The following is a 20,204-nucleotide window of genomic DNA, read 5'->3' as shown; positions in this document are numbered from 1 at the left end:
GCAGACCTAACTGAGAAACTGAGCAAGAATTTTCACTATAAAAGACACTCTCTCCTTTGTCTCAGTGGAACAAAATTTAAGTTGCAACTTAAATCTATGTATCCTGGGCTGCAGTTCCTTTTTGGGGCAAATAAGAGCCTTTTATTCTTCATTACAGTTTAAATTTTATTTTTTACATCTGAAACCGCTCGGGGTACTCTAGAGCTGACGGGAGAGAAGTCCCGGCAAGGATCAAGAATATGACACGCCCCATGCAATCCTCTGGGATTTAGAAGACTCTGTGACCGGAAATACAATCCCTTCTAAAGAAAAGTCCCAAACCTTCTCTAGTCAGCAACCTACTACCCGATCCCAGGGGCGGGGGTGGGTGGCTGAGGCATGCCGGGAGTTGTAGTCGGCTGCGTGGCCCCGCTCCTGCGCAGTAGGCACTGCACCGAGTGAGCTGGAAGAGCTGTAGGCACCCAGGCGGTGAGTCCCTGGGCGTCCGGAGGGCGTGGCAGTCCCTGGGGTTCGGGGAGTGGGGCGCCCATCACTCGTTTAGGCTGCGAGAACTGGCCGCCCGCAGGCCTGGCCGGGCTGTGGGCCCGTGTCCCGCTCCGGTGCCCGCCACAGCTCCTTTCGACCTGGCTGGGCCTTCCCAGGGGGTCCTCCGGGGCTGGCGTCGCCCCTCCAGGAAGCGAGGCATCTTCGCCAGCGAAAGAGCTAGGGCCGCACCCTTGCCACCGGCATTCGATTTTAAAACAGCCTTTAGACGTTTAGGGACTTGTCCCTAGGGACATCTTTTCCCTCGTGCCCTTTTTTCACGACGCCCGTTGCCTCTTTTCGAACGCCTCTTTATCCACGGGCCCTGTGAGGGCGCGCTGATTCGGGAGGGTCTGGGGAGAAGCCATTACCCCTGAGGAGAAGTGAAGTTCTCATCCCGAAAAGCCAGTGGAGGGAACCCTGGAGGATCAGTTCCGTGGGAGACCTGAGGTAAGGTTTGGGTCAGTCAGGGGAGCGCCGCCCAACTGTGAGGCTGGAGCACATGGAAGGGGGGACCCCGGCCTAAATCGGCAGGGTTCCTGGATGCCCCTCAATAACCCTTACGTGCCTAGACGGGGGAGTAGACGCTTTCTAGGAACGAGTTCTTGTAGCAGAGCTGTCTCTGTGCCAGACACACTGCCGTTCGCTTTCCATGCAATTGGATATGCCAGGGGCAACTTTATGAAGAGGATGTTACAGAGCGAGGCAGTGGGTGCCATTTAGGAAACTAGCCTGGGGTGAAGTGGGAACAGAGTGTGGTTTCTTGATGACTGGGCAGGAAAAGAGTCGTGAGTATTGTTTTTTCTTGGTCCCGTCCAGGAAAGAAGACTTAGGTAGGTGAGCTGTGTGGGCAAATGCAGAGAGAGAGGACCCATAGCACACGGGCAGGTACCAGCCTTCACACCTGTGGAGATATGAATGTGACTGCCTACGTGACTTCAGAGACTGAACTAAGGACATTTGGATGTTTTTAGACATGAGCATAGCAGGATTCTGTGGTTCCTAACCTCACCACCATTTCCCTCTGGCTTTTGCTATGGGTGGTGGGACCTGTTATTCTGTCCTAAGTCTCAAGCCTCAGTGCCCTCATCTGTAGTTAGGGCATAATACTAGTACCCCCTCCTAACATTGATTGGGTGAGGGCCAAATGAACTAATATATGTAGGAGGCCTGTAACAGCACCTGGCTGGTGGAGTGCTGAGCATGATAACTGTCCTTCATTATTAATGCAGGCCAGATTCTTGATGGCTTGCCCTGTGCAGTGTGTTTTTGTCATGAGAAAGCCACTTGGACTGCCATTGCAGGATGAGGATCATGGAGATGTTGGCTGAGCTACACATACCTGGAGTGGAGAAGAATGGGGGATTGTTGAGTTGTTGCCTTTGCAAGGCATGGTCTTGCTAAGATGCCGGTGATTGAAGGTGACTGAGGGTTACTCAGAGCTAGATGAACTATCAGGGTTGTTTCACCAGTATTGTAAGTATTGCTCCCCACTATTCTGCTGTGGCTCACCTATGTTCAGAAACAAAAGAAAATTGTTATTAGACTGGGAGTGGGATACAGGCCTTCAGAGCTATAGGAGTTAATTTAACGGAAAGGATTCTTAGCCTTGGGTACAAGGAATTCAAGAACAGAGCTGTCTGATAGAACTTTTTGCAACAGTGTCTACTAAGCACTTGAAATGTGAATGTATGAATGAGAAACTAAATTTTTATATTTAAATAATTTAAATTTAAACTGCCCATGGTACTGTCGACTACCATACTGGACAGAACAGTCCTAGAGGGTCCATGGATGGTCTTGAAGACTTTGTTAGTTTTTTGAAACTGGATTTATATGTGTATTTTTCTAGGAAGTGAGTCCATGGCTTTCATCAGGTTCTCAAAACCGCTGAAAAGATTATAATCTGCTGCTTTAGGGCTTTGGTGAAAAGTAAGCAATTAAGGATACCCTCTGGTAACCACTTCTGTTTCTCCTTTCTCATTTGCCCTGTCCTCAGCTATAGGTCCTCCACCCAAGAAATCCAAAAAAAAAACCACAAACAAACAAATTGGAGTCTGAAACTTCAGGCCCAGATAAATTGGACACTGCTGGAAGTGGGCAATGGCTGTTGCCCTGGGTTGTGCAATCCAGGCCTCCTTGAATCAGGGCTCGGTGTTTCAAGAGTATGATACCGACTCTGAAGTGTTCCGTCAGCGCTTCAGGCAGTTCCAGTACAAAGAAGCCGCTGGGCCTCATGAAGCTTTCAACAAACTCTGGGAGCTTTGCTGTCAATGGCTGAAGCCAAAGATGCGTTCTAAAGAACAAATCTTAGAGCTTCTAGTGTTGGAGCAATTCCTAACAATTCTGCCTACAGAGATAGAGACCTGGGTGAGGGAACATTGCCCAGAGAATAGAGAAAGAGTTGTGTCACTGATAGAAGACTTACAGAGAGAACTTGAGATACCAGAGCCACAGGTGAGAAAAGAGTTTGGGACCTGGGTAATTAACCAAAAGGACCAGCAGACACATCTGGTACTGGATTAGACATTTTGTGTTTTTATCCCAAGATTTCCCTGCAGTGATTTTCCTATTTCCATTTTGTTGGAATCAGCATGTGGGTCGGTGATTGTCAATTATTAAAGTCAACTCCTCGAGTATTTGGTAATATCCCCTTTGCTATCCTAAGATGAAAGTTTTTGAGAGTATAATCTGCTTATATACACAAAATCAAAACCATCAATATAATAAGTACTGTATGGTCTGTGGACCAAAAGCAGACCAAAGCCTGTTTTTATATATCCCATGACCTAATAATGGTTATTACCTTTTTAAAGTGCTATTTTAAAAAAAAGAATAGGCAAAAAAACAATACAACTCAGAAAGCCTAAAATCTTACTCTCTGTCCATTTCTAAAACGGTCTGCCATCTGTAAGTCAGGGTTTAGAAGTAATATAAAAAAAGGAATATACTGTATTATAAACTAATAAGCATTTCAGCATACACATGTCTGGACTTGAGTGCAGACACAGCTGGAACACTAAGAGCAATGTTGCTACTGGTCATGTATTTTCCATAGTGGCAAACAACTCTTGGTGAATCTGAACAATTAGTAATTTAGTCTTTCTTTGATTTCCCAAGTAGTGCTTCCCTAGAAAAGTCAAGTCAAGCTAAAATTTGCAAAAATATTTTGTGATTATAAGACCAACCAAAGTGAGGCTCTTGACAGGTTCTTTTACCTGTGTGAATACTTGAAAGGGACACTCCAAATTTGGTAGGGACCCAGAGCAATTCTGCACTGTTCATTATCTGTACTCCCATCTCTGCCCACTAAATTCTGATAGCCAGTACCTGCCATTATATCCAAAACACCTCCTGGGGGTGGTAGCCCTGCCCTCTGTTCAGAAGCACTGAGTAAAGCCTGTTTGAGGCTGCCATAGGTGAGCACAGGGCAGCATCTCTGGAGAAGGGAGAAAGTAGTTCTAGTTGGGCATTAGGGGCACTGGAGTCTTGTGTGTTTATGGGACTCTGCAGTTAGCCTGCATGAGCAGGACTCTTCCAAAGTTTGCTGCCTCTAGAAAGGAATGTATTTATGATTTCCCTTCTTTTGTGTGTCTCCTTGTTTGGCTTACTACATGAGATGTTGTCTTCATGTAGTGTAATCCTGCATTGCCAGCATGGTAGGCACTAGCCAAGGGTGGCACTTGAGCACTAGAAATGTGGCTAGACCAAATTGGTATATGCTGTAAGTATAAAATGCACACCACATTCAGAAGATGTAGGCTGAACAATAAAGCAGGTGAAATATCATATTAATAATTCTTTATATTGGTTACATTATTAAATTATATTTTCGATATACTATATTTTGTTGTATATAATGTGCACTTTTTGCCCAAATTTTGAGAGAACAATAAGGATGTGCATTATATGTGGGTATAATGATTACCTACCATGGGTATAATAATCCCATGTATAATGTGCACAAAAACTGTAGGTGTGCATTATACATGGCAGAATATGGTATTGGGTTAAATAATGTATATTATCAAGATTGACTTTACCTATTTCTGTTACTTTTCATATTGCCACTGGAAAATTTAAAATGACTTGGGTAGCTTGCAGTATATTGCTACTGGGCACTGCTGGTCTGGAATTTGGAGTCATTGGTTCTGGCATTTTCCGCAGATTGATAGGCAGGAAATGCTCTTGGAAGACCTGGCAGCAGTCGGAATGACAGACATACCACCAAATATCCATGTGGAGGTACCCCCACTCCAAGCAATGGGACCTGTCCCTGAGGCCCCAGTGGCAGAAGCATGGATCCCACAGGCAGGGTTGCAAGAACTGAGCTATGGTGCTGCTGGGGAAGGCCAGCCCTTTCTGGACCCCGGTAGGCAAGGGTTTTATTTACTTTTCTTGATTTCTTTTTTTAGAGCTCAGGAGCTCTCTAGGGTTGTGGTTGGTTGGAAACACTGAATGCCACATGAAAATGGATCACTAGGATAAAGAGTAGGAGGAGGAAACGTCTCTCTGTGAATAGCCAGCCACAAAGCATGTTACATCACTCATGATTCAAAACTCCTTAAGCTAATGACCCCGCTGAAGAAGTCTGTATTTCTCTTTTCATTTTTTGGTGAAATATACATAATCCTAGATTAACTTCTTAAATATTTTTGCATATACACTTCAGTGGTAATGAATATATTCATAATGTTGTGAAACTATCACTGCCACCCATGTCCACAGCTATTGTCATCTTGTAAAACTGAAGCTTTACACCCATTTAAACAACTGCCCATTTCCACCTCACCCCCTCAACCACTGAACCACCATTCAGCTTTCTATGAATTTGACTACTCTATGTGCCTCGTATAAATGGAATCATACACTATTTGTCTTTTTTGACTGTCTCATTTCACTTAGCATAATGTCCTCAAGTTTCATCCATGTTGTACCATATGTCAGAATTTCTATTCTTTTAAAAGCTGAATAATATTCCATTGTATACGTATACTGTATTTCCTTTATTTGTTTTTCATAAATGTATACTTGGGTTGCTTCTACATATTAGCCATCATGCATAATGCTTCTCTGAATATGGGTGTACAAATATCTCTTTGAGACCCTGCCTTTACTTCTTTTGGGTATATAACCAGAAGTGGAATTGCTTGATCATATGGTTTTTCTATTTTTAATTTTTTGAGGAACCACCATACTGTTTTCCACTGTGGATGTACCATTTTATATTCCCACCAACAATGAACAAACTTTCCACTTTTTCCACATTCTTGCTAACTCTTGTTATTTTCTGGGGTTTTTTTTTTCTTTCTTTTTTTGATAGTAGCATTCCTACTGGGTATCAGGTGGTATCTGATTATAGTTTTGATTTGCATTTTCTAAATAATGATGTTGAACATCTTTTCATGTGATTGTTGACCATTTGTATATCTTCTCTCTTTTTCCAGTCTGATGAACACATTTTGTTTAGTTTTCATTGTTGTTTTTTTAAATTTTTATTGAATTTATTGAGGTGACATTGGTTAATAAAATTATATAGATTTCAAGTGTAGAATTCTATAATACATCATCTATGTATTGCATTTTGTGTTCACCACTGAAGTAAAGTCTCTTTCCATCACCATTTATGGCATTTATGTGCCCTTTTCTTTCCAACCAACCCCAACCCACCTTTTTCTCTGGTCATCACTATACTGTTGTCTATGTCCATGGGTTTTTAGGGGGAGTTTTCCTTAAGAATGTCTATTCAAGTCCTTTGCACATTTTTAATTGGGTTGTTTGGTTTTCTTTGTTGAATTTTAAAGCTCTCTATATACTATACATATTAACCTCTTATCAGATACATGATTTTGCTAATACTCTTTGCATTCTGTGGGTTGCCTTTTTACTCTGTTGATAATTGTCTGTTGAAGGTCAGATTTTTAAAATTTTCATGAAATACTATGTCTACTTTTTCTTTTATTGCTTATCCTTTTCTTGTCATTGCTAAATCCAATGTCATTAAGCTTTTCCCTATGTTCTTCTAAGAGATTTATACTTTTAGGTCTTTGATTCATATTAAGTTAATTTTTATGTATGGTGTTAGGTAAAGGTTAAACTTCATTTTTTTGTATGTGCATATTTAGTTTTTCCAGTACTGTTCCTTGAAAAAACTGTCTTTTCTCCATTGAATGATCTTGGTATCTTTGTTAAAAGTCATTTGACAGCCCTGACCAGTGTGGTTCAGTTGGCTGGGCATCCTTCTGCAATGTGAAAGGTTGCTGGTTCGATCCCTGTTCAGGGCACATGCCTGGGTGGCAGGCCGGTCCCTGGTTACCCCTGCGAGAGGCAGTAGATGAGTTGATGTTTCTCTCTCTCTCTCCCCTTCCCTTCCCCTCTCTCTAAAAATAAATAAATTTTTTAAAAAGTCATTTGACAGTATATTTAAAGGTTTCCTTCTAGGTTCTGTATTCTATTCCATTGGTCTGTATGTCTGTCTGTCTTTATGCCAGTACCAAACTATTTTCATTGATGTAACTTTGTAGTAAATTTTTGAAATCAGGAAGTTTGAGTCCTCTAGCTTTGTTCTTTTCAAGATTGTTTTGTCTATTTGAGGTCCCTGGAGATTCCATATGCATTTTTAAATGGGTTTTTCTTTATCTGCAAAACATGTCATTGGCATTCTGATAGAGATTATATTGACTGTGTAGATCACTTTGGGTAGTATTAACATATGTTTTTGAAGATTTATTTATTTTTAGAGAGTGGGGAAGGGAGGGAGAAAAAGAGGGAGAGAAATATTGAATGGAGAGAGACACATCGATCATTTGCGTCTTGCAAGTGCCCCAACTAACAACTGAACCCACAATCCAGGCATGTGCCCTGACCAGAAATTGAACAAGCAACCTTTTGCTTTGTGGGACCACACCCAACCAACTGAGCCATACCAATCAGGGCAGTATTAACATCTTAACACTATTAAGTCTTCTAATCCATGAACGTGGACTGTATTCCTATTTATACCTTCTTTAATTTCTTTTACCAATGTTTTGTACTTTCTATTGTATATCTTTTCACCTACTTTTTAAGTTGGTTCCTAAGTGTTTTGTTCTTTTTGATGCTGTTATAAATGGAATTCTTTTCATTGTTCATTGTTAGTGTATAGAAATGGAACTGATTTTTGCATGTTCATTTTGTATCCTGGTACTTTGTTGACTTCATTTATTATAACAGTTTTTTTTTTAATGGAATCTTTAGGTTTTCATTAGAGCACATTATCTACTAATAGAGATCATTTTACTTCTTCCTTTCCATTGTGAACACCTTCTATTTCTTTTTCTTGCCTAACGGCTCTGGCTACAACTTTCCCTACTGGGTTGAATAGAAATGGCCAAAGTGGGCACCCTTACCTTCTTCCTGGTATTAAAGAAAAAGCTTTCAGTCTTTCACAATTAAGTATGATGTTCCCTGTATTTTTTTCATATATGGGTGGCTTTTTGTTATGTGGAGGTAATGTCCTTCTGTTCCTATTTTGTTGAGTGTTCTTATCATGAGAGGATGTTGAATTTTGTCAAGTGCTTTTTCTACATCGAGATGATCATGTGTTTTTTATTCTTCATTCTGTTAATGTGGTGTATTACATTGATTCTCTTTCATATGTTGAAACACCTTTGTATTCCAGAACAAACACCACTTGGTCATGTTGTATAATCCTTTTTATTAAATCATCTTTTATTTTTAAATTATACTTGACATACAATATTATATTAATTTTAGGTGTGCAACACAGTGATTAGACATTATATAACTTACTAAGTGATCATCCTGAAAAATCTCATACCCATCTAACACCATATATAGCTATTACAATATTATTGACTGTATTCCTTATGCTGTATTTTACATTCCCATGACTATTCTGTAAGAATCAATTTGTACCTCTTAATCCCTTCACCTTTTTTACCAATCCCTCCAACACCCCTCCCTTCTGGCAACTGTCAAAATATTCTCTGTATCTATGATTCTGTTTCCATTCTGCTTCTTTGTTTATTTTATTTTTTAGATTCAGTTATTGATAGTTATGAATTTTTTGCTATTTTATTATTCATATTTTATATCTTTTTTTTTCTTCTTAAGACCCTTCAACATTTCATGTAATACTGATTTTGTGGTGATGAACTTTAGCTTTTTCTTTTTGGGGAGGCTCTTTATGTGTCCTTCAATTCTAAATGATAGTTTTACTGGGAAGAGTAATCTTACAAATCACTTCAAATAGTTTTTGCCATTCTTTTCTGGCTTGCAAAGTTTCTGTTGAGTTTCTGTTCAGCTCCCTTGTAGTTAACTGCTTTTTTGTGTGTGTGCTTTTAAGATTATCTTTAACCTTTTGCATTTTAATTATGATTCATCTTGATGTGGGCCTCTTTGTGGACATCTTATTTGGTCCTCTCTGTGCTTCCTGGACTTGTATGTCTGTTTCCTTCACAAGGTTGGGGAAGTTTTCTGTCCTTATGTTTTCAAATAGGTTTTCGATTTCTTGCTCTCTCTCTTCTCCTACTGGTACCCCATGATGCCTGGGGTCACCAAGCACAAGGTATAGAACAATCTGAAGATGGCTGCTACTTGTGCTGGGCTTAGAGGTGCCCAGAAGCATCCAAGCTGTGAACAAAGGCTGGCTGCCACTAGTGCTGGGCCTGGGGCCACTTAGCAAGAGGTATGGGGCACACAGAGGTCATATGCTTCTTGTTTAAGAGATTTTAGGAAAGTCCAAAGCATGAGGCAGGAGAGGCCAGTTGTATGAAAAAGCCACTGGAAATGGCTTGGGTGGGCATGCAAATTGGGTGGGGTGTGGTCTCAGGGAATCACCAGGTGGGGTGAACAGTATGAGCCAGTTTGATGGAGACTCAGATATGTCACCTGCCTGCCAGCTCTGTGAGGAAAGGTTTCAGAAAAGGAACAATGGCCTCTACCTGCGATTTTTTAAAAAATATTTTATTTATTTATTTTTAGAGAGAGTGGAAGGGAAGAGAAAGTGGGAGAGAAACATCAATGCGTGATTGCCTTTCACATGCCGCCAACTGGCCCACAACCCAGGCATGTGCCCTGACTGGGAATCAAACCCACAACCCTTTGTTTCACAGGCCAGTGCTCAGTCCACTGAGCCACAGCAGCCAGGGCTTATCTCTAGTTATTTTTCTAATTCCCCATGTGATTCCTTCTTTGATTCATTGGTTGTTTAAAAATATGTTATTTATTTTTCACAAATTTGCCAATTTTCCCATTTTCTTTCTGCTATTAGTTTCTAACTTCATCCTGTTATGGTCTAAGTAAATATGTTTTATGACATATATCTTTTTAAATCACTTGAGAATAATTTGTAACCTAACATATGATCTATGTCCTGGATATATATTATAGATAGAGAGGGATTTCTATCACTTTGTTCTTTGTTTTCTATATGCCTTATAGCTTTTTTTTTGTCCCTTATTTTATACATTATTGCTTTGGGCTTAGTTTGGGGGCTGGTTTTTTTTGTATTGTAATGCTTAAATTCCTTTGTCATTTCTTTTTGCATTTATTCTATGGCTATTTTCTTTGTGGTTACCATGGGGATTACATTTAACATCCTGAAGTTATAACACTCTAATTTGAATTTATAACATCTTAATTACAACAACATCTAGAAATCCCACTCTTTTACAGCTCTATCCCCACTCCTTTCAGTTGTTGATGTCACAAAATTACATCTTTATACTTTATGTGTCCCAATACATAAACTAATAATTATTTTTTTTACCTTAAACATCTTTCTTTTATTAGAGCATCTTTTACTATAAGTAAAATCAAGCTGGTTCTCATTCAGATCTACTGTGTCTATGAAACAAGGTTTAGTCATGCATTAAATGAAGGTTTCAAATAACACTATGCTGGGAATTTGTTACATGTTAAACACCAATAATTTTCCCTCAATATGTTTTATTGGCATAACAGTTATGCAATAATAAAATACAGTAAAATTTTATAATGCTTTATTTATACCAATAGCTCCCACAGCACAGTTCTTTAAATGAGAGCATAAAATTAATAAAGAGAAGGAATGTGTGAAAGTGGCACATAAAAGGCATGAAGTCTGGAAAAAATAAAGCAATAAGGTGTACCACATCTAATTCCTTTGGCAAAATTATAGTATTAGTATATTAAATGTAGCTGTGGAAAATGAATTTTCAATACTTTGGAACCAGCTATGTACATGGAACAAAGCTAGTCTGGAGGACAGAAAACAATAAACAGCCCAAGGGACTTGGATTGCTTTTTCACAGAGAACAGATAGAAGTTGCTGAAATAAGATGATTTGAAGGCTTCTCTGCTCAAATGAAAACAAACCCCTGAAGGGTGTCCCCAAAGATGATTTCCTAGGGGCCTGGAAGGCTTTGGGAAATTTCCAAGATCTCCAAGATCTCAAAGAGAAACTAATCATCATTGAGGACACAATTAGAGAAGAATCATCAATTCATAAGAGGTTGAAAGCAAAGTCACTATAGAAAGGCACATTTAGGAAATGTCTGAATGAGGAATTAGTAAAAGTCTTAACATAGGGAGAAGAAGATGAATATGGAGAGAGAAGTGAGTCAAAGAGAAATGTCATTACACCTGGATTTATATTATTTATTTTTTAAAAGATTTTATTTATTTATTTTTAGAGAAAGGGGAAGAGAAGGAGAAAGGGAGAGAAACATCAATGTGTGGTTACTTCTCATGTGCCTGCCTACAGGGACCTGGCCTGCAACCCAGGCATGTGCCCTGACTGGGCATCAAACTGGTGACCCTTTGGTTCGCAGGCCAGTGCTCAATCCACTGAGCCACACCAGCCAGGGCATCCAATTAGTTTTTTAATAATATTCAGATAAATACCCAGGAGAGAAATTGCTAGTCTATCTCTTTACTTTCAGTCTATTTGTATCTTTTAATCTAAAGTGTGTCTCACATAGATAGAATATAGATAGAATTTTTAATCCAGTTTGGAAATCTCTGCCTTTCGATTGAGTTGTTTAATCCATATGCAGTTAATCTTGTTTTGATATAAGGTGTTTTGAAATTTAAATTTCTAGCAAATTACCTTGGCTAGTGTTATTTTAATAATGTTAATATGTAAACATCATCCTGTATTTAGGTCTCAAATCATCAGTTTCCAACCCATACTTTACTGCATACCAATACTCTTTGCCAGAGCTGAGTAAGGCAACAAGGAGGTATGGAAAGAGGATTTGAGCCACAGGGTCTCAATGAAGAGAGGGGTGGTATGATGTAAGGGGAGAAGGAGTATTAAAGACTTCTAGTCCTCCTTAGATTTACAGTGAGAAACACTTTGATGGACATTTGAGTTAATTTCAAGAGAATCCACTTCTAGACTTCAGCTGAAACAAACATAAAGACTGCTTTTGCTGGTTGCCAACCCAATTTCCATTTTAATTTGAAATTCTCAACAGATTATTCTAGTAAACAGTTTCATAACTGCTACTTTTATTTCTCCCTCTTCACTTGATGCCCAGCAGTAGCATTTCTGCTTTAATATGCCAAAACTTTTAAAATATATTTTATTGATTATGCTATATTACACTTGTCCTGTTTTTTCTCTCCCCCTTTATTCCCTTCTACCCTACACTCCCCCACTAGTATTCCCCCCCTTAGTTCATGTCTATGGGTCAACATATAAGTTCTTTGGCTTCTTCCTTTCCTATACTATTCTTAACCTACCCCTGTCTATTTTGTGCCTACCTTTATGCTTCTTATTACCTGTAGCTTTTCCCCCATTCTCCTGCCTCCCCCTCCCTGCTGATAATCCCCCACGTGATCTCCATTTCTGTGATTCTGTTCCTGTTCTAGGTGTTTGCTTAGTTTGTTTTTGTTTTTGTTTTTTAGGTTCACTTGTTGAAAGTTGTGAGTTTGTTATCATTTTACTGTTCATACTTTTAATCATGTTTTTCTTAGATAAGCCCCTTTAACATTTCATATAATAAGAGCTTAGTGATGATGAACTCCTTTAACTTGGCCTTATCTGGGAAGCTCTTTGTCGGCCCTTCCATTCTAAATTATAGCTTTGCTGGAAAGAGTAATCTTGGATGTAGGTCCTTGACTTTCATGATTTTAAATACTTCCTTCCAGACCCTTCTTGCCTGCAAAGTTTCTTTTGAGAAATCAGGTGACAGTCTTATGGGAACTCTTGTAAGTAATCGTCTCCTTTTCTCTTGCTGCTTTGAAGATTGTCTCCTTATTTTTAATCTTGGCTAATGTAATTGTGATGTGCCTTGGTGTATGCTTCTTTGGGTACAGCTTCTTTGGGACTCGATGAACTTCCTGGACTTCCTGGAAGTCTATTTCCTAGCCATATTGGGGAAATTCTCCTTCATTATTTTTTCAAAAAAGTATTCAGTTTCTTGCTCTTCCTCTTCTCCTTCTGGCACCCCTATGATTCAGATGTCGGAACATTTAAAGTTGTCCTGGAGGTTCCTGAGCCTCTCCTCATTTTTTGAATTCTTCTTTCTTCATTTTGTTCTGGTTGAATGTCTGTTTCTTCCTTGTGGTCCAGATTGTTGATTTGAGTCCAGTTTCCTTTCTGTCACTGTTGGTTACCTGTATATGTTTCTCTTTTACTTTGTATAGCCTTCACTTTTTCTTCTATTTTGTGACCACACTCAACTGTTTCTGTGAGCATCCTGATTACCAGTGTTTTGAACTCTGCATCTGATAGGTTGGCTGTCTCTTCATCTCTTAGTTCTATTTTTGGAGCGTTGGTGTATTTTTTCATTTGGGCCATATATTTATTTTTTTGTCTCCGCATACCTGTTATGTTGTAAGGGGCGGAACCTTTGGTATTCACCTAAGCATAGGTATTCCCCCACTGTATGTGGGTGAGAGGTCCAAGAGGGAACAATGCCACTTGCTCGTCTCTCGGCCAGCTTTCAGTCACTTCCCCTGCCACCCACAAGCAAATTGGGCCCTTCTAGTGCTGATTGCCAGGTAGGTGGGTTTGTGTACATTCTAGGATTTTGTGAGTCTTTCCATCAAATTTTCCTGTGAGGCTGGGAATTTCTCCCACTACCCAATGCCTGCAGGTTTTTAACAGCCAGAGTTTGGGGGGCTTTATTCACCTGTGCTGGAACCCTAGGTTGGGTAATCTGTCTTGCTTCCCAGTTGTTCCTCCTGGTTTATCCAAATGCAAATGTGGAACTACTCAGTTCTCCAGTCGCCACGTTGCGGTCAGTCCTCTCTGCCCCAGCTGCCCATCTCCATCCCTCCTACCAGTCTGGATGAATGTTTCTTTAACTCCTTGGTTGTGGGACTTCCATACAGTTTGTTTTTCTGGCAGTTCTGGTTATTTTTTGTTTTTAAATTTGTTGTCCTTATTTTCATTGTGTGAGGAGGCAAAGTGTATCTACCTACAACTCCATCTTGGCTAGAAGTCCTAATATGCCAAAACTTTATGAAGAATTACTTCATATTTTACCTCTAACCTAATTAAATCTATTATCAAAATAGGTAAAGAAGGAATTTAGTGCAGTGATTTCAGCACAGGATTGATTCCTTCTTCTTCCATAGACTAGAGGAGAGTAGTTTTTAATTGAGCACAAAAGGATGTTCTCTCATTTCTGTTTTTTTCTTATCTTATAAGAAACTCTTGTAAGAGATTCCAAATGAAGTAATAGTAATTGAGGTGGAAGTGCATATTAAGTGGCCATGTGTCCAAGATAAAAGCCATTGATAACCCAATCAATTATGCTTCTCATCTTTCTAATGGCCAGGATATCCAATACCAAAGCTTGATATGAGCTTTCCATTGGAGCATAGAGAAGAGGCATGGGTGAAGGAACTACAAGATTCCAAAGAAATTAAACAATTACTTGAATCCAAGATAGGTAAGTAATTATTCATTGATACTAGAGAAGAAAGAAAAGAAAAATCCAACCTTAATCAGGTTAAAGAGTTTTAGATTATACTTAGGGATTTCTATATCCATACTGGTGGTTTAATATAACTCTTCACTTTTTCTCATGTTCTTTTCTCTGTGGGACATAATGACATCTGCACTTTCTGTTTCTTCTCTCAGGTTTTGAGATCGGAATAGAAAATGAAGAAGATCTTTCAAAACAGAAAAAACTGGAAAATATGTACCCATTTCTTGTTCCTTTAGAGGGTAATGCTCTCCATGGTCCCAGTTTACAAAAAGACTATGTACAGTTAGAAAATCAATGGGAAAAACCCCCAGAGGATTTACAGACAGATTTGACAAAACTTGTAGATCATCAGAATTCCTCAGGAGAGAAACCTGAGAGTTCTAGCTTGGAAGAACCTCTCACTAGCTTGGAAGAACCTCTCAACCCTAAAACCCATAAGAAAAAAAATACAGGAGACAAACCTCACCGATGTTCTCAGTGTGGAAAATGTTTTGCCCGGAAGTCACAACTTACAGGGCACCAAAGAATTCATTCAGGAGAGGAACCTCATAAATGCCCTGAATGTGGAAAAAGATTCCTTCGTAGTTCAGACCTTTATAGACACCAGCGACTTCATACAGGGGAGAGACCCTATGAATGTACTGTATGTAAAAAGCGATTCACTCGGCGCTCACACCTTATAGGGCACCAGAGAACCCATTCCGAAGAAGAGACATATAAATGCCTTGAGTGTGGGAAAAGCTTTTGTCATGGATCAAGTCTTAAAAGACATCTGAAGACTCATTCGGGTGAAAAACCTCATAGATGTCACAATTGTGGAAAAAGTTTTAGTAGACTGACAGCTCTTACTTTGCACCAGAGAACTCACACTGAAGAGAGACCTTTTAAATGTAATTATTGTGGGAAAAGCTTTAGACAGAGACCAAGTCTTGTTATTCATTTAAGAATTCATACAGGGGAGAAGCCATACAAATGTAGTCATTGTTCTAAAAGCTTCAGACAGAGAGCAGGCCTTATTATGCACCAAGTCACTCACTTTAGAGGACTTCTTTAAGAATTATTAAAGGAAACAGGTCATGCAGAAATTAGCACTAACTCAAAAAAAAAATCTTAACCTGAAATAATCTGTTTGTCTTGGAAGAATCTTTTTTTTGTTTGAGCTTATAAGAACAGCTTTTTTTCTTTTACTATCTTACCCACCTTCCAAGGCATGTGAATTCTAGAGTGTCTCCCTACTCTTGCAACTTCCCTAGATATGATATATTTTATCTTTACAACTCTTATTTTTCAATGACATTGAAAATTTTTGTGTCCCAAGCCAACTGTAAAGCATATAGGGTAGAGTCAATATAATGGATAACCATGTCTATCTGACATATCTATTATAGCAGCACCATAATTATTCTGCTGTCTTTATTAAAGGTGGTTATATACCACTTTTATTTGTGTCCCAAGTGGTAAGAAAGGAAACAGTGTATTTTGTTAAATAATAAAAATGTGTCAGGGGCACGTGGATAAAGAGGATTTCATTTGCCTTGTAAAAACTGAGCTATTTCCATCGAAAATTTTCATGTTAAAGAAATTAAGACTTTAACCTTTATTGTGAATTTTGCAAAGTTTGCTAGTCTGCTTATTTGGCTGTCTGGGGTGATGCTGCTTGGAGCTATTAATTTAATGATTTATTTATGTCGAAGAATCCATTCGACAGTGGAAGTCATACAAGTAGAATGTAATTCAATGTAGATTATTAAGGAGACAGTGTCCATTGCTTTTTACTCTCCTTTGGTATTCAACCATATGTTTCTCAGTGCTTTTTAAATTTTACTCATTCTTTAATTTGGTGTCTCCCTAAGTGTGTGTTATAGAACTCTTAATTCTATAAGGTATTCTACAAATAAGTTTTGGAATCCCTTCTTGCTCTTTCTGCTTTCTAGATTCACAGTGCACGTCAGCATATAAGAATCTCTGACAGGTCCTTCAGTAAAGACAGAGAAAGCACCTCTCTTGGCTTAATGTTTTACAGACCTGTTTGACCCCAGAACTTTTTTTCATGTACACCCAAGTAGCAACCCACAGAGCTAGTATTCTGAAAATATTCCTTGGAACACATTACCTTTAATATATATTTCTATAGTTATCAATATAGTCTTATTGTTCCCAAGCCTAGTTATCTTCATTCATTTGAAGGGTGTTATGAAAAATTATTCACACATATATGTTTTTTATGTAATACACACATGAACATACACGCACATTTTAAGGAGGTGAGGGTCACTAATTCAGATACTTTATATGTTGCTCAGTGGTTCTCAACCTCTTTTTACTTATAATCACATACCACACATTTCTACTTATATAAATGTTCTCATATAATCATAGTAATGACTAAAATTCCTGTAGCAAGGGAAGAACTCTCTTTGTCAATTAAAGTTGTTAATACATGAAACTATTTGTTCAGCCTAGTTCCTTGTTATAAAATACAGGAAATAGGATATTCAAGTATTTGACCTTTATGAAGATACCAGTCTTCCTTTCCTTAAACTAGAATTAGGGAAAGTATATGCTTTTTGTTCCACTGAAGTTCTTAGAAGTCATACTTAATATAAGTATTTTGGGAGTATCTACTTTGTGCCTAACTAGTCCTGTTCTAGGCTTAATGGAAACTAGTAAAGAAACTAATTCATGGGTCAGATTCATAAAGAGTTTATAATATCTTTAGTTAAACAAGAGTTGGGAAACAAATGAACAGTGCAAGAGAGATTGTATTAAGTGCCAAATCATATCAAGTGCTAGAGCCAGGATGTGTCTTTTAATTTTTGTCATCCAGGACCCTGTATGATGCTGCTATAAGTGTGGGGTTAAAATTCAGATCCTAGTAGCAATAAAATGTAACATGGGAGGAGTCTGAATGTAGAGATGAAAAACACTGAATGTAATGGCTTCTCTTTTTCTCTCTTGTGGAATTTCATTCCAACCAGAACAGTGCCTTAAAATGGATGTGCCCAACTGCTCTGTATCTATGCAATATTTTAAATAAAGTGGAAATATATATGCTCTTTCTGCTTCAATCACATTAACTAATTGTTTGCACAACTTAGAGCTGCTTCCATGAGCAGTGGCAACAGGCACCACAATTGACTCCTGTCCCACACCCTAACCTAAGCTGGAATCACTTTACTCTCTGCAACCATGGTGCTGGATTTATGCATCATTTTTAGCATTTAATACAGTCAGTTCTATCCAGCAGGGTTAGTTGCAGTCATAATATAAGCTATATCCTCCCGTTCATCTATGTCATAAACACATGCTTGGGTTTTACAGGTAGAGAACATCCATTATTTATTTGTTTCAGCGTGCTGTGTATAATAATCATACACACACATAATGTATAGCATTGAATCAAGAAATATGTAAAGTAGTTCTTAGAGATTATAAAACAAACATTGTGTGGATGTGCCTAATTATACTTCAAAAAAAAATAAGGGCAAAATGCAATACCTACCTTATAAGTACTATGAAGATTAAATGAAATATATTTTGTTCAGTTCTATACAGTGTAAGCTTTCAATAGAAATCCAGCATATTGTAGTATTGTATTTTAATTCTTTGTTGTTTAAGTGATAAAAGCACTTAAGGCCATGGATTTTTCTCTAAATATGGCTGTGGTCACATTCCATACTAATTAATTAACTAACTAACTAAATATATATATATATATATATATATATATATATATATATGTTATATAGAGAGAGAGGGAGGGAGGGAGAGAGAGAATAGAAAGTGACTCACATGGTTGGTTATAAAAATTGAGAGTTCCCATAATGTACCATTTTCAAGCTGGAGAAAAAGGAAAGCTGATGATATACTTCAGTTTCAAGTCTGAAGACCTGAGAACCAGGAGATCTGATGGTATAACTCAGCCAAAGGCCTGAGACCTGTGGGGATGGGGAGGGTATAAATCACAAAGTCCAAAAGTCAGAGAACTAGGAGTTCTGATGTCAAAGGGAAACAAAAGATGAAGGTCCCAACATGAAGTGAGTGAGGGAATTCACCCTGTGCCTTCTTGTTCCATTCTGGCTCTCAAGGGATTGGATGATGCCCCCCACATACACATTGATGAGGATAGATCTCTACATTCAATTCTTCCAGAGGCACCCTCAAAGACACCCAAAAATGTTTTTCCAGCTATCTGGGCTTCTTTTAGCCCAGCCAAGTTTGTAAATAGAATTAGTCATCACAGCATTATTACTGAAAACTTCAAAATTGTTTGTTATTACAGTTTTCATTCATACTACCTCTGACCCAAGAGCTGTACCATATTGTTGTTTTCCACTTAATTTTTGGTTTTGCTGCATTGTGATTAGAAAATGAGGTTAATTCTATTTTTTATTTTAAAGTTTAGTTTTTAAAATGAAATTTGTTAAAATTTGGTAAGTATCCCTAAAGACCCAGAAAATAAGGATTCTATTTGTAAGACACAAATGTAGAATACAGTGTTGGGCCTCACAATTCAGTTAATGTCTTTTAGGAGTCTCCTTGGTGCTTTTGAAGGCGCAGTGACCCAGAATAGATTGCCCTGCTCCCCATCCAAATGTTTGCATTCTTGTATTCAGCATTCCCTTCTTCAGAGTTTTTTTTTTTACCCATTTATGGATGTTTTATAGCAATTATTAACAGCTTCTAAGCTATCAAAGTTGGCAGTAAAAGCAGGAGGCTAAAGGACCTAGGAGAGACCCAGCTTCTCCATATCAAGCTGAGGAAGCTCTCCCTTGGGATTCCATAGTGGTCTTTCCTGAAAGCAGAGAGACTCTGCCATGGGCACTTTGAGATTTCTGCAGCAGTGGTCCTGAATCAGCAGGATTTGTTTCCTAGTGAGCTGAGGAGATTGTCTAGGCTAAAGTCAAGGTAATCAAGGAACATACAGGTGAATCAGCTCCCAAGAGGCTGTCAGGTGGGGGAGGAGGGACATTACACTCTGCCCCTTTGGCACCTGCAGTCTTCCTTGACTTTCTGAAGAGAAACATTCTGGCACCTCTAGGAAACTGCATGATCTCTTCTTGAAACCCTATTTCATTTCTAGCTTAGTCATATAGGCTGAACATTCTTATAAAGAAGCAAAGCTTACACTTAAACCTTGGGCACTCCCTGCTTTTTTTCTAGTCCTCTGTGACAAATATAGAACAGATGGGAAATCAGCTCATCTTTTAGTTTCTCCTTAGTGTCAGTAATCTGCTTACTCAGCCCCTTGATTCTGGAATTGTAACTACTGGGATTGGGTGTGGTGGTCGATTATTACCAGCATGATAGGTTAGTCTCTATCCAGCATTGTGAGACAACACTTCTTAGATGTCTGGTGAGGCCCAAGTTTACATTTTTATCAGTCCAAAGGTATTAAAATATTATGTCTACTTCTGAGTGAGAGAAGCCCATCTCAATCTCCAAGAGACATGATACACTGATTTTCAATTTTATCTCCAGGGATTCCCTGGAAACTTGGTTCATGTATTAGAGGAGCACTTTACATTCAAAGGCTATGTAACTACTGAGTCACTGAAGAATTCCTCTAGATTTTGATTTGAAATAAACAGTATGAGTAGTCCATGTTGACTGTATGCAACCTCTTACTGCTGCACTCAGATCCTCTTTTCAACAGGACAATGACATATTACATACATGATCTTTCCTTTCCTAGGTACTCCTATCACCATCTTCATCTTTCAATATGGCCTGAATTTTTGAAGTGCTATGTTC

General features: G+C 38.6%; 1 protein-coding gene across 2 annotated transcripts; it reads left to right on the top strand.

Annotated features, from left to right (window-relative positions):
- Positions 1–418: 418 nt before the first annotated feature.
- ZNF449 (zinc finger protein 449) lies at positions 419–17,506 on the top strand. Of its 2 annotated transcripts, none has more exons than XM_036016304.1 (5): positions 419–468; positions 2,522–2,979; positions 4,690–4,894; positions 14,298–14,411; positions 14,603–17,506. In XM_036016304.1, exons 2-5 carry the CDS (start codon positions 2,626–2,628, stop codon positions 15,502–15,504), a joined length of 1,575 nt encoding a protein of 524 aa, XP_035872197.1. In that variant the 5' UTR covers positions 419–468; positions 2,522–2,625; the 3' UTR covers positions 15,505–17,506. The 2 variants fall into 2 exon arrangements, with proteins under 2 accessions (XP_035872197.1, XP_028378894.1); XM_028523093.2 differs by lacking the exon at positions 419–468 and adding an exon at positions 475–972.
- Positions 17,507–20,204: the final 2,698 nt, after the last annotated feature.

This window comes from Phyllostomus discolor, chromosome X (assembly GCF_004126475.2).
Source record: "Phyllostomus discolor isolate MPI-MPIP mPhyDis1 chromosome X, mPhyDis1.pri.v3, whole genome shotgun sequence".
NCBI lineage: Eukaryota > Metazoa > Chordata > Mammalia > Chiroptera > Phyllostomidae > Phyllostomus > Phyllostomus discolor.
The sequence above is the reverse complement of the archived record's forward strand: the minus strand, read 5'-3'. Positions and strand labels throughout refer to the sequence as shown.